This window comes from Psittacula echo (assembly GCF_963264785.1).
Source record: "Psittacula echo genome assembly, chromosome: 7".
In the NCBI taxonomy this organism is placed as follows: domain Eukaryota; kingdom Metazoa; phylum Chordata; class Aves; order Psittaciformes; family Psittacidae; genus Psittacula; species Psittacula echo.
The window spans coordinates 64,466,085-64,480,208 of record NC_137740.1 but is presented as its reverse complement, the minus strand read 5'-3'; the positions used below and the strand labels follow the sequence as shown (position 1 = coordinate 64,480,208).

Genomic DNA, 14,124 nt, shown 5'->3' with positions numbered 1-14,124 from the left:
GATTCAGGAAATAACGTGTCTGTGTTCAAGACCGTTGTTTTGCTTGACATCGTCACCCTCAGATAAATGCTTTGAGTCTGAAGAAACAAGCTGCTTGCGAATGTTTCACATTGGTTAGGTTCTGGCATTGTGCTTTCCCCCCACCACATACTTCCCACAGGCTCATGCACGTTGCACGTCAGCAGCGTTCAACAGCAGTTGGGCTGCTGGGCAAGAATTTGGCACATCAAAAGTAAATATCGGCTCCAAATGAAGAGAGCAGAACCTGTGTCAAGATGTGATTGTGGTGGTACGGACCAGCTGATATGTCTCCTCTCAGTCCTTGTACGCTCGTGTAGGGGATGTGCCCTTATAGAAGATGTTCCTGGTGTTCTCTGGACTGCTCCCTCTCTCGGGGATTAAAATGATGTTACCTTTCCTTCGAAGCGTTGAGTCCCGGCTAGAAGAAATGGACAGAGTCTCTGAGCCAATCTCGCTTCCCTCTACTGGCGTGACCCTTATTGTAGTGATCCCATGATGGTGATGGTCGCTGTTATCTATGTTGCTCCTTTTCCGGTCACCTGACCCGTAACTGTCTTTTAAGGAGTCACAGCTCTCAGAGTCTCTGTTCAGATCATTTAGCTCGTAGGTCTGACGAAGGGTGATTTTTTCAGGACCTTTCCATTTCCATGACCCACTCCCTTCACCTTCTGATGGCATCTGAATTACCGGTCTGTTATTCTCCGGGTGCGCCTCAACTCTGACAATGCTGCTTGGCTCATGGTCTGTCAAGGTTTTGTATCTGATGGCTCCCGTACAGGTGACCGTGCTTCCCTCTGAACCCTTTGGGCTGCTCTGAAGCACTCCTTGCTGCTTAGACATGGCTATTACTTGCATGATTCTTGGCTGGCTATTGCTTCTACACGCAACACTCTTCTCAGCAGCTTTCAGCCATTTAGCTCTAGCTGAACTAGTTTTGGGCGATGTGTTCACGTTCTCCTGAGTCTCTTCAGGAATGTGGACTAGCTGGGAAGAACCGGGACGTGACTGAATAGAGACCCGTGGCCCACCAGAAAGACCTGTGTTGTTACATCCTGGTACGCTGCCGGGTTGAATTTTCAGGTATTGGCTAGTTGGGCCATGATGATCACCATTTACACCCACTCTGGAGGGTTCTGAGCTTGACCTCATCTCAATAGCCCTTGGTGGTGACTGGCCAGATTCAGTCTCTATGACTTGCAGAGACAACTTTCGGCTCTCGTTCTTGTTCTTCCACTGGGAAAGCAGCTGTTTGGAGCGGGCAGAATCCATGGATGCGTGTATTGTTGCGTTTCGCCTTGCTGGGTCTTCCATGGACGGTGTGTTGACTCTTGGCAAAGTGTTGCTGAAGGTGACCATGTTTTCCTTTCCCATTGGGCTTCGCGGTGTTATTATTTCTACATCGGCGTTTGCTCTCTTGATATTGGTCAGAGAGCCTGTATCTCTGTGGTTTCTGTTCAGGATACCTTCTGTACGATGAGAAACAATGCCATCACTGCTGCTCCCATTTTTACCTGGCAAGATCCTGTTGGCATCTTGACTGAGGTCTGTCAAAGACCTTAGAGGTTCTCTGTGAAAACTGGGCTGAAACACATTCTCATCACTCGGCAAGAAGTTCCCCACAGCATACAGGCCCTGGTATTGGAACAGAAGCATCAACAGTCAGTAATGGGGGGGGGAAGAGACATTTAAAGATGTTTTGATTATATTATGCTGCCTTTAAATAATTATTGACTGATAGAATCAACAGCTTAACTGACAGGGTATGCTTGCTTTCCTTTCCTCCCCACTATATCCTTATTCCATATTCTGTTCTTGGTCTGGTACATCTAGATACGTATGAAGTAGTCACAGTAGGATAACTGGGGCACAGAGCTCATGGCAGCAAATGGTCGAGGAAAAGATTTAGCCTCCTTCGGTTTTCTTCCTTTCATAAAGCAACAGATACAGCTGAGAAGAGAATGCTTTGTTATGAGAAGAACAAAATCAATGTTCTCAGTCTTCCAGGCAAAGCTATTTACTACTGTCTGCTCTGATTTACTGAATCTTGTTACAGCATGAGTTGTTCTCTGCTCTGTGATTCTGCCCTTTGCTGCATAATAACCGTGTAATGCAGTAGCTACATGGTGGAACAATTCATCAAGTTTAAATGAATTGCTTTCCAAGCTGTGCGGAGCTGTAACAAGATTTAGTTATACGCTGTTTTCTTATTCAGCAGACTCACGGTAAAATGTTGCCTTTTTAAAGAGACTCCACTGAGGAAGGATATTCCATGAAAGGGTCAGATACCCAACTCAATCATTTAGGTCCCTTGTTCTTCACACTCCTTTCAGAGATATTTGTAGTTTCATGTCATTCCTCCTCCCCTTCCTCTTACTGATGTGTAGTTCTCAGGGCAGGTTTACTGACTACTGGGTAGCCAGGACAATGTCCTCTCTGATGTGAGTTCTCATGCAACAGAATATGGAGAAGACCTAACAAAGAGCATACTTGTTTGTGCATTTCAAACAGGGGAACAACAGCTCCATTTATGAGAGTCTACAACAGCTTAATCGCTTGAAATAATATTCTCAAGAGAGTGCCCTTCTGCTCCCAGTGCATCATGGAAACTGGCTTTAGTAGCTCATGGGGTTTCCTCTCTACTCTGCTTGCTATTTCTTCTACCAGTGTAAAAGCCATTTTTCCTCCACTCACCTTTGAGGACCACCTGCATGTACCTTAGATCACCTTATCACAGGAAAAAAGGTGGGTAGGATATGAACTTGTTTTAGTGCTATACTAAAATTCATCATTGACTTCTTGGGGGTCAGAACCATCAGAACTGGCTGGCAAGACTCTGCTGTTCATCTGCCAACGCTGGAGCAGAACTGCTGTCAGTAAAAGCTCCTGTATGCTCACAGGCATCTGGGCTGACACTGTGCTCAACAGCTGGAGCAGCAGCAGGCGTGGTGGAGACATGCTGAGGGCAGCAAGCAAGAGCAAAGGCTTCATGAGCTTCCTGCTGATAGATACAGTCAGGTCTAGCCTACAGATTCCTTTACAGGACCCTTCCAAGGTGCTCCGTCTGTTTCAGCCCAGTACAGAGGAAAAGCATAGGAATAACCTGGCGTTGGCATCCTATTTCCCCAAAAACTCCAAAGAATCCCAAGGGTGTAACATTGCCTTTGATTTCTTGCAGGTTCAGCAATTTACTCAGCTAATTGCTCTATTTTTTTAGAGATCATAAAGCTAACATAGAATCATAGAAGAGTCAGGGTTGGAAAGGACCTGAAGATCATCCAGTTCCAACCCCACTGCCATGGGCAGGGACACCTCCCACTAAACCATGGCACCCAAGGCTCCGTCCAACCCGGCAACATAAACTCAGGCTGGCAACAAATACCAATTAATCCAATGTTTCTCTTGTGTTATGCTTGTAAGTGTGGAGTAGAATGAGTATTTAATGAAGCACATAATGTTAGAGCTGTTTCTGTGTATGATACCATATGATTATATACTAGTTTGTGCACTGTTGATTTGAATACATATTTGCTTTTCCCTGTGAAGTTTTAAAGTGATTACCCCAACATCATCATCTTCAACACATTTTGACTACATTTTTAATTATGGCATGTGATCACCATGAAAGGTTTTCATTAAAAATACCAGTGCTCTTATTACAGTTTTATTTCCTAAAATTTGACTGCATGAATATTATATTTACCAAATAGAGAGCAATTCCTCCTCCTATGAGAAAGCCACAGTAAACGTCAACTGGATGGTTCTTATACTGGGTGATACGAGTCAGACCACATATAATTCCACAGATGATAAAAGCAAAGACCAAGAGTGGTTTCAGAAGTTTTGAGGAGTCTGTTAACGTAGAATTGAAGTACATCTTGAAAAAAGAAAGAAATGAAGAAGCAGTTGAAGGGATTTACCCAGGAGGATGTTAATTGCTCACATCCCGCGTTTCTTTCACACGTAGATAACACAGTAATATTGAAATTAATCAGCCTAATTTCATTTTGCGGCCCTGTTTAGATTTGCTTACTTACCAGAGGGAGATCTGAAAGCCCAAGGAATGGATTTCCAAAAGCATAAACAATGTTGTCTATTGACATCACAGAATCCCAGACTGGCCTAGGTTGGAAGGGACCTTAAAGCTCATCCAGTTCCAACCCCTGCCACAGGCAGGGACACCTCACACTAGAGCAGCTTGCTCCAAGCCCCTGTGTCCAACCTGGCCTTGAACACTGCCAGGGATGGGGCAGCCACAGCTTCTCTGGGCACCCTGTGCCAGCACCTCAGCACCCTCACAGGGAAGAGCTTCTGCCTTAGATCTAACCTGAACTGCCCCTGGTTCAGTGTGAACCCATCACCCCTTGTCCTATCGCTACAGTCCCTGATGAAGAGTCCCTCTCCAGCATCCTTGGAGCCCCCTTCAGACACTGGAAGCTGCTCTGAGGTCTCCACACAGCTTCTCTTCTCCAGGCTGAACAGCCCCAATGTTCTCAGCCTGTCTTCATTAATTAGGATAAAGATTGTATGCCTAAATCCTGTTCACAGTCAGAGCCTAAATGTTCTGTAAATGTGACTGAGGAGCCACTGCTTCTGAAATACAGAAGCCAGATGTCACACCAGATGAAAGCAATAACCTCTTCTAACAGCAGCTACCACCAGATGCTTTAGAGAGCTATTGCTCAACTGGGGGCCATGATGTCAGGGAGGTCACAGAAATTAAGTGGAGGTGGTTCATCAGTGTTATTCCAAGTTTTGGCCTTTCCATGGGAAGAAAAAAACACTGGAAAACTCCCAGTTCATGCACAACTCCATTATTCAGGTCGATCAACTAGTTGCTGTTGTTGTTTTCTTCTGGTTTTTACAGGATGAGTGATGGAATAACTTGTGGTCACTCATACAAGCATTATAGCCCATACTGTAAAAATGGCACTGGTCAGGTGTGGAAAACCAGCTGTGATTGCTGCAGCATGTCCTACGGTTCCCTGCTAGTTACTGATGGGGTTTATTCGCTTGCTTTGCAGTAGCACCTTGGAGGCCTCTGGGAGCTATTGTGCTAGTTCATCCATGCTGCAGATCTATGGAGGTCAAATGAAACTACATCACATCAGTGGTTGTTCCTTAATGCCTCAAGCTGAAAAGCAGCCAGTCAAGTGAAGACAGCAACAGAGAAAAGGCAGAACACATCATGGTTAATTTGAATGGTAAGTTAAAATATCACCCCATCCGATGGATAAACACTGCATTTTACATGTGAATAATATGAGTTGAATAATCAACTATACTTTAACGTTAAACTGTTTGTTGCTTCTTAGCAAAGGCTGTGAAGCAATTGAATCTTTTCTGTATTCTTAATAGAGCTGGGTTTAATTTAACTGTTAGCAGTTCCATTTTGCTTTCAAACTGGGAGGATAAAACCTTACATCCATGCAGGATATCGAGGAAACACATCACTTTACAATATACAGCAAATGACTTCCTGACTTTTGTCTTGTATAGATGAAAGTGAACAGAGTTGGTTACTCACCGAAATGTACACTGCTGCAAAGGCTGCCAGGGTGGCATGTTGAGAAGGGAATGACTTTCTGCCAAGGAAGGACACTCAAATTATGCTTCTCAGTTCAAATACACTGTGCTGTGCATGCATATACTTATACACTTGTATATGTATATGTGTATACATATACACTTTCACTGTGTTCACGTGAAAAAAAACACTGGGTGGTACAGTCATTTTCAGTTTACACTTCCTAAGCAACATATGATTGATCAGGAACATTTAACTTCTAACTTCTATAATCTGCAGAAAGGACCAATGTTAATGACATGCCTTTGTTCTGAAGTAAACATTTAGCATGAAATTCTTTTTGCATGCTAAGAAAAGTATATTGAAAGAACAGTGGGAATGAGCTAAAGAGGGAATGCTTGATTGAGAGAAATATTTATACATTTCTTTCTCTACCTATATTCCCATAACAACTTTTCAGTGAGCATGAAGGCATGAACCTTGATCGTGTAATCATAGAATGGTTTGGGTTGGAAAGGACCTTAAAGCTCATCCAGTTCCAACCCCCTGCCACGGGCAGGGACACCTCACACTAGAGCAGGTTGCTCCAAGCCCCTGTGTCCAACCTGGCCTTGAACACTGCCAGGGATGGGGCAGCCACAGCTTCTCTGGGCACCCTGTGCCAGCACCTCAGCACCCTCATAGGGAAGAGCTTCTGCCTTAGATCTAACCTGAACTTCCCCTGTTTCAGTTTGAACCCATCACCCCTTGTCCTATCGCTACAGTCCCTGATGCAGAGTCCCTCTCCAGCATCCTTGTAGCCTCCTTCAGACACTGGAAGCTGCTCTGAGGTCTTCACGCAGCTTCTCTTCTCCAGGCTGAACAGCCCCAATGTTCTCAGCCTGTCTCCATACAGGAGGTGCTCCAGTCCCTGAGCATCCTCGTGGCCTCCTCTGGACTGGCTCCAGCAGCTCCATGTCCTTCTGATGTTGATCTTATGATTATTTTCTCACTGCCTTCACTTTGACTCTGTTCAAAGTAAGCACTCCTACACTTTGATAATCAGGCCCTAACTTCAGCAACAGAATTCATCCTCTTTGTGCCCCTGCTTTGTTGCTCTAGCAACAGTGGGACATTCTGCTCAGGGAGAGGCAAACAACATCTCTGTTTGCTGCATCTTCTGGTTTAGTTTTGTTAATTTCTAATAGCACTTTCTAACATTCATGGAGTGAATGGAGCACAGGAACATGCAGAGGGCATTTTAGGAGTCACCAGGCCCCTTCTTGAAGCCCAGACCAATTTGGTAAATGAAAATATGTCCACACTGTGTAAGGCAGTAGGCTCAGGGCTCCCATGGAAAACCTGGGGACTTGAATGATGTGGCCTGGGTCTCAAGTCAGAAACAACAGGTATGGAAATTAGAAGTGGCAGCTTAGCTTCTACTTCTGTGTCCAAGAAAAGAAGATTTTGTGCAAGTAGCAGCTACATGGAACCATCCCATGAGGCTCTCTGTCATTTCAACATGCTTCTTATAGACCCTTTCCATCAGTGGCTGGAACATTAAGTAGTGTTCTCTTTACACAGCAAAGGGGAAAGCTTGGCTGGGGGTGGACTCAGTAACTCCTGTTCTACCTAGTACATAGCTTGCAGAATGCCCAAAACTCTTTTATGACCTCTGAGTTCTAGAAGGGAGTAAGATGCAGTGGAAATGTACAGCAGTTTATACCTGTGCGTTTCTGTCCTTCAAAGGGCATGGACACATCATGTGCTGGCTGTTTCGGTGAAGAAGGGTATGTCTATCTTGCAGCCACTTCCACCTGAGAAAGCTCAGCTTGGGATAATCCTTGAACACTTACTGGTCTTTCCATCCCAACTGAGCTCCATGTTCCTGGCAGCCCCTGAGTGAGCCAGGATAAGATAGCAAAGGCTGGAATGCAGCCCTTCACCTTTAGACACAGACATTTCTCTGCCAAGTAGCAGAGTCTGCTTTCTGAATTTCTTTCCTATGCATTTGGCTTTATCTGTTGGAAAGAATTCATTGGCAATTCAATGTGTGCATGTAGCTTGAATGTGAATCTGTGACCTGAATTGAAGCCCGTGGCTGCAGCAGGTTCATGGCTCTGGCCAAGATGAAATCAGCACGATCCCTTTTCTATTTCTAAAGACATTTGAACTGAAATTCTTTTTCTTTCCTTCTTCTCCCCTGTTTCTTTTCCCCTTTTTTGGTTTTCTCCTCCCCCTGAACAAGCCTTTCACCAATAGTCCCTGGGGAACAAGTTCAGGCTGGAGGACAGGAGGATAAAGACAGGAGCAAAATGGGAATGTTTGCAATGGGTAATCACCTCCTTTACCCTGGCCAGGTTTTAGTGGAAGCATAGATCTACTTGCAATCTCTGTGGAGCTAATGTATAGATTTGATTCTTTAGTACCAGTCAGAACTTACCCTTCATTTGAAGGCATTTTTAGAGTACATAAGGAGTGTCGCTATGCTACAGTCAATTTCTGCTCTCTTTTCTATTCACATGCTTTCAGGGCAAGCACAGCATGTTGCAGGCTAAATGCACTCTGTGTAATGGTGCCACTGCTTTTGTTCCCCTATTTGTTATCTTTTCATTAAAATGAAAATAGTCCAAGGCAAAAATACGTAGCATTTTTGCACAGCTCTGCATTGAAAAGGTGAACAAAGGTCTCAGAGAAAACATATCCTGGACTGGGGTGACGGTCAGAAAGAGGGGGGACAACAATGAGAAAGAGTCATGCTGAGAGTCATACTGAGTGAGAACATCCAAAATGACAGGGAATCATCAGGGAACTGGCTGCAAATCTGAACAGAAACGGCTGAAAAGGCTTTTTGAAGGAAAAGATGGACAAAGGAGGCTCCTGGATATTTGGGATGTTGCAGAAAATTATTTTATATAATCAGCTGGATAGTTATGTTCTTCTCTGTGATTTTCATTGGGGAGTGTAGAGGTAAATTTCGGGAGCCAAAGTTTTGGGGAGTACAACTGAAGAATGAAGGCCATTAGCAACCTCAGTCCCTTACAGGCTGAAATTACTGAAGTAAATTAACCCCCTGGGCTGGAGAAGTTATACCATAACTCCTATAGTAGATGACTGAAGGAAGTCTTAAATCAGTAGCAAGTGCTGAGTGCTTTGGTAAAGTTGAGACAGGCATAAGGAAGCAACAGTTTAATAAGGCAAAATGCAATAGAATTGAAGGAGAAACTGAGGGTGGTGCCAGAATATTGCAGATCACCAAATACATCCTCTATGATGGGAATAAATTTAAGATACCAATATCTAGTCATCTTCATATGGAAATAGAAACACACAAAAAAAGGTTGTTGGGTCTTAATATTTTACAACTGATTTTGCTGGGTTTTGGAAGTGATGATATTTAAACTTAGGAGTGATCAGCATTTTTATCACGGCTACAGGCAGTCAATTCAGAGCAGTAGCACCATATCGGAGGTGATGAAATGAAAGAGATGAGTTTTTCTGCCTGCTCACATGTAAAGCTCCACTGATTTCCCTGGAATACCACATAGGTGCAAGACACTGCTTGCAAGCACTGGGCTTCGATGGCAACATCCCAGTAACAGCAATTGGTCATGGGAAAACAGACAGTGAGGTGAAGGCTGATAAAGCAATTCTGGTTATGCCTTTCACCAAAATTACTGTCACCCAATTATTAGGGCCAATACAACTCTTTATTCCAGCTCCGGATCATGCCCACATATATCCAATGAAAAGATATGGCAAAGTAATCAGTGCTAATTATTCTGAGCCCACTAGATACGTTTAAAACCAAATACTTCAAATAATTAAGGGTCCTTAAACATCAGTGAAACTGGTTTGTCCCAGTGAAAGGAGACAGATGACAAGCATTGCCGGAAGATACAAAGTCACTGATTTCATGATTCCTAAGTGTGTCGACCACTGAAATAAGAGGAAAAGAGAACAAACGGGGGGAGAGGTGGCTTTATACATGGACAGAACATTTAGCCAATATCCATGTGACTAAAAGGTAATGCAGTGGGGCATAAAGTCAAAAGAGAAGCATTGGGGCTGCATACAGAACAAGAAAGGCATGAAAAGCTTTAGTGAAGTAGGTGTGCCAGAAGTAACACAACTTCGTGTCTATGAATCAGGTACACAGAGCAACGATGCAGCTAAGTCAGAGACAGAAGTTGTCATCATTTCTAACACTCTATAATTATGCTGTAACTTGTTTTGAGAATAGGAGGTTTTAAAAAGCATCAAGATTTTGAAGGACTGCAAAAACATTCAACCATTCCATGACTAACAGGCAAATAAAGGTTAACTTGGTGCGGAAAAGAGATGGAAGAGAACTATTGTAGTCAGTGAAGTTTCATGATTTCCCAGTACTGTAGTGCTTATATTTAGGGCACTTCATACTAATAAAGTCCTTGAACTAACAAGTAGCAGATGCTTTGGAACAGTGCAACTTGCTGACATATACCTTCGGATTCCTGTTTAAATCTATGACCTGTCCCATCAGTAGTTGAATTATCACTATTTTATCACATCAAGCTTGTCTAAAATAAGATATATAGTCTGGTTTATAGCTCAACTTGGCTGATAGGCATGACCAAAACCTGCTGTTATAAAGAATACTAATTTCTCTGCTGGTATCTAAGTAAGGAGGCTAAAGACTAAATGATGAAGGTTACACCATCAGTTAAAATACCGTGAAAGAAAAGGTATCTGTTTGGAAGCACACAGATTTGTGCTGTTGGGGCCTAATAAAGAGATTTTTTCAATGCTGTCAAGATAGAAAACTTAATCAAGTAGAGAAACAGAAAACAAATAAACTCCTATAACACATCTCAAAGCAAGGCCTCACAAACTAAGACCAAAGAGCCAGCACAGTAATGTATGTCAGGCAGAGGTCTGATAAAGTACTGGGTGACTTCTGCCACTGCCTGTTATGGGGAACTTACCCAGATCCCACTGGGAGAAGCCACAGAAGCTATAGATATTAATAATTGTATGGGAAATTGTCTCCTTTGAAGGAGGGAAAAGAAACAATTACTAATGCCTGTGCTTTGGAGTCTGCCAAAGTCTTTCAAAGCCCACTGTTGGCATAGTATTTTTGTAGAGAAAATGGCACAGTGCTAAACAGACACCTCTGTTCTCACCTTTGTTAGAAAAAACCTGAAAGAAATCATTGCAGTTTTAGCCAGAAGCAATCTAAATCTTGAAACTGGGGCAGAAAATAACAAATAAAATGAATACTTAAAAATGTACACAAGGAAAGAGAGAACCAACCTTCCGGCGTTGATGATGCTGAGATCAGCTCCTGAGCAAATATCTTCCACAACGTAGGAATTCTCTGAGCAGGATACATTTAAGGATGTGTAGTTGGGCTTGCAAACAGTCAGGAAATATGGTGCCTGATACCCTGTCGATAGCTGTATGATGTCAGTAACAAGAGCAGTAGAACAAAGGCCAAACACATGAACACCTAGGAAAGAAATCAGTAGAGTTTGTTAACTTCATTATATGCAGAAATTAGATGAATGCATTGTGACAAAATACATTCAGTGGAATTCTAGTGGCTTGTGCAGTTGGACTTGAGAGCATTGAACTGAAGCTGATGATGGGCTGTTTTAAGAAAGCCTATTGCAAAGTTGAATTCTTTAGTGTTAAAAAAGAAGATTATTTATGCTTGTTTTCTTCCTGTTAATACCTAACATTTTGATGGCTTGATGTCCTCCAACATCTTTCCATGAAAGTGAACTACACTGGAGCTGCTTCGGTTTGGAGAGCAGCTTTCTGAACTGCCTACAGGACAGCCAACTGTTGGAGGAGAGCATATATGCTCATCCTGACCTTGCCCACTGGGATGTGGGTTTTTAATAGCATGGAGACCTGACCATTAGATCGCTGCTTTGAGGACCTGTTCTGTCTTTACCAACAGGTACTCATCAGCTGGCAATAATTTTGGCCATCTTCATACCTCTGATGTTTCTTGAGTAGCAAGTTCTTGCCATGAGTCCAAATATTGAAGTCGTTTTGGTAACTGATCAGTGTTTCTGTCTGGTTAATAATTCCAAATTCGTGGTTTGTAAATGCAGTTATTTTACTGAGCATTTTCAACTGCTTTACCCCTAAAGATTGACACGAATTCCCTACTGGTGTCCATATAAATAAATCTATTTTTCATCTTAAAATGGAAAGAATGCAAAAGTCATTAGAATATGAAAGAAACTGCAAATTCCAAGTATGAATCAAGAATGAAATTCATGCATCTTTGAGCTTGTCTGTTTTGGTGACGGAATTGGATGCCATACAGGAGGAGAAGTGGAGAGCATGAGGTATCTTTACAGTTGTCCTTGCCAATGTTGTGACGTACCACCCCCTCTGCTCACTTCCTCACTGCTAACCTTAAGAGGATGCTTTACTGGTCGTAGTATAACCTCTCCTGTTACCTCCCTGCTTGCCAGACACCAGATGCTCAGTGTATAGTCCTCCTAGAGGGTTTTCAGCCTGCTGTCCTGCACATTGCCTTTGCCTAGGCTGCCCTCTCTAGTGCAAGATTCCTGGAACAGAAAATCTCTCCTTCAGCTACTCATTAGTAGAGGAAATTAGCTGAAAGAAGGGGAACAAAGTCCAGTTTTCATAACTATTACAGTAAACCAAACCAGTTCAACATGTTCCTCTCTATCATTAGGTTGCCAGATCCTAGCCTTTTTTCAAGAGGTAGATAAACACATCCCAGCATAAGAATGTCAATTCTACTGAGAGCTTCTAATGCCGTTTTACTGTCTGAATACTGTGTCAGGTGGGTTGAATCCTCACGATGCACTGAAGACAGGCAGGGGAAACTATACACTGAAACCATTAAAAGGGAGCCAGCTCAATGTGGGCAGAGCAGGAAAACCAAATTATTCTTTTAGAAACACTGACAGGAGAGGAAAGGGGAAACAGAGAGCGTAGATGCTGCATTCCTGAGGATGGAAGGAGCTGCTCTGTTGCTGCGTGTGACAGTTTCTTCTCGCATGTTGTGGCAGAGGAAGATCTATGCCAGTGACAGCCCTGCGCTGTTCTGAAAGGCTGCTTCAGAGAAGGAAACCGGCATGGTGATAACTGAATGTGTATGGAACGCTCTTCTTTGTGACTAACATTTGAAACCCACCAACAAATCTGACAGCTCTTCTGAGAAAAGAGTTGAAGTTGCATCCTCCTGCGTTAATATTGGCCTCCGTTCCAATCCCATTTCTTCTTTTGGACAGGCAACAGTAGAGTATTGCTTCTCCTATCATTATCTGCAATAAAAAAGGAGCCATTAAATTAAATGCAGCAGTTACTCAGAAGACACTGATTGAATTTAAAGGCTGAAATGTAACTATCCCACAACCAATGTCATCCACGGGCATGTTCTCTGCTTTGAAAGGTTTGTATCAATATGTAAGTGTTCAGTAATCATGCAACTCAGCCTGTGGGAGGGCAGGCGAGGAAGTGGCACTGAAATGACATGCAAGTGGCACAGAGTATACAGTGCTCAGTGGGATCAGGGGTCTGATCCACAGCCTAAATGTGATGCTTCTACAAAATGAATCTCGCCTCTAAAATAATCCAGAGCCACTGTAATAACCCAGTGCTCCTGAGGTGGTTTTAGCACTCAGGCCTGGCCTCGAACCTAGCAATCCCTAGCAGCTTCTAAGCATGTGGCAGCCTGCTCTTCTGTATTTGTTTAATTTGGCTTGCTTTTTAACCAGATCCATAGCAGCGGAAAAAGTTCTGTCCTTGCGGTCCCTCTGAACGCATCAAGCAAAACAGATTATGGCTGAAGCCCTAGAAAAAGGTTTGTAAAGAGAAGAATATAAATGACAAATGGCATTACTTGCTGGAAAATCCAGAGCTATTTAGACATGTTCAGTCTCAGGTTTGATGGGCTGCCTATAGTGCAGCAACTTGGAAATCTGGACAGGCCTTGTGCAGAGTTCAGAGTAAGGGTTGGGTTGATACACTAAAATTAATGAGGCAGTCCTCATCACTGAGAGGAGATTCCCTATGGCCAGCCACAGATGCACTAAAAACTAATCCTTGCAATGCACAAAGCTTACAATGCAATGTAAAGCATCTGAATGATGCTGAATGTTTGTGTGTGCTAAGACCCCTCACCCTAGGAGAAGAGAGATACAGTGGCCAAGCTTAGTCTAACTCTTTCTTAGCTAAAGGTTTGCTAAATTGAAATGTTACTTCTTTGCCAGAAACATGGCAGTAGTGCAGGTTGTCTCATTGCATGGAAAAGCCCGTGGTAAGGGTTATTATTTAAGGCATTTTAATTGGATGCGAACCATGGTCACTATTATCTCTCTCCATCTGATCACTTTACAGCTGAAACTTCCCAGGGAAATGAGTAGCATTTCAACCTTAAACCCCAGAGGAACTCTAATAGTTTTTATCCAAGCTCTAGGGACTGTCTGGCACAGGTTAAAACACCAGAGAGATGGATTAGCTGGTGTGATAGAGGAGAAAATTGGGAAACAGAGAGGCCTATGTCAAGGAAAATTTGAAGGCTGGTATTTCCAAGGAAACCAGCTCCCACAGCAGAAGAGGCAGCAGGGCTG

General features: G+C 43.2%; 1 protein-coding gene across 2 annotated transcripts in view; it reads right to left on the bottom strand.

The window, feature by feature from the left end:
• Positions 1-315: 315 nt before the first annotated feature.
• Positions 316-14,124, bottom strand: part of PLPPR4 (phospholipid phosphatase related 4) — a gene marked incomplete at both ends in the record, with an annotated part of 32,088 nt that continues 18,279 nt past the window's right edge. Inside the window, 5 exons of one of the 2 annotated variants that reach the window (XM_080623618.1) lie at positions 316-1,653; positions 3,722-3,895; positions 5,546-5,603; positions 10,817-11,012; positions 12,687-12,816. In XM_080623618.1, coding sequence (XP_080479744.1) covers positions 316-1,653; positions 3,722-3,895; positions 5,546-5,603; positions 10,817-11,012; positions 12,687-12,816 — 1,896 coding nt within the window. The remainder of the gene's footprint in view (positions 1,654-3,721; positions 3,896-5,545; positions 5,604-10,816; positions 11,013-12,686; positions 12,817-14,124) is intronic. The other variant, XM_080623619.1, reaches the window with a different exon arrangement.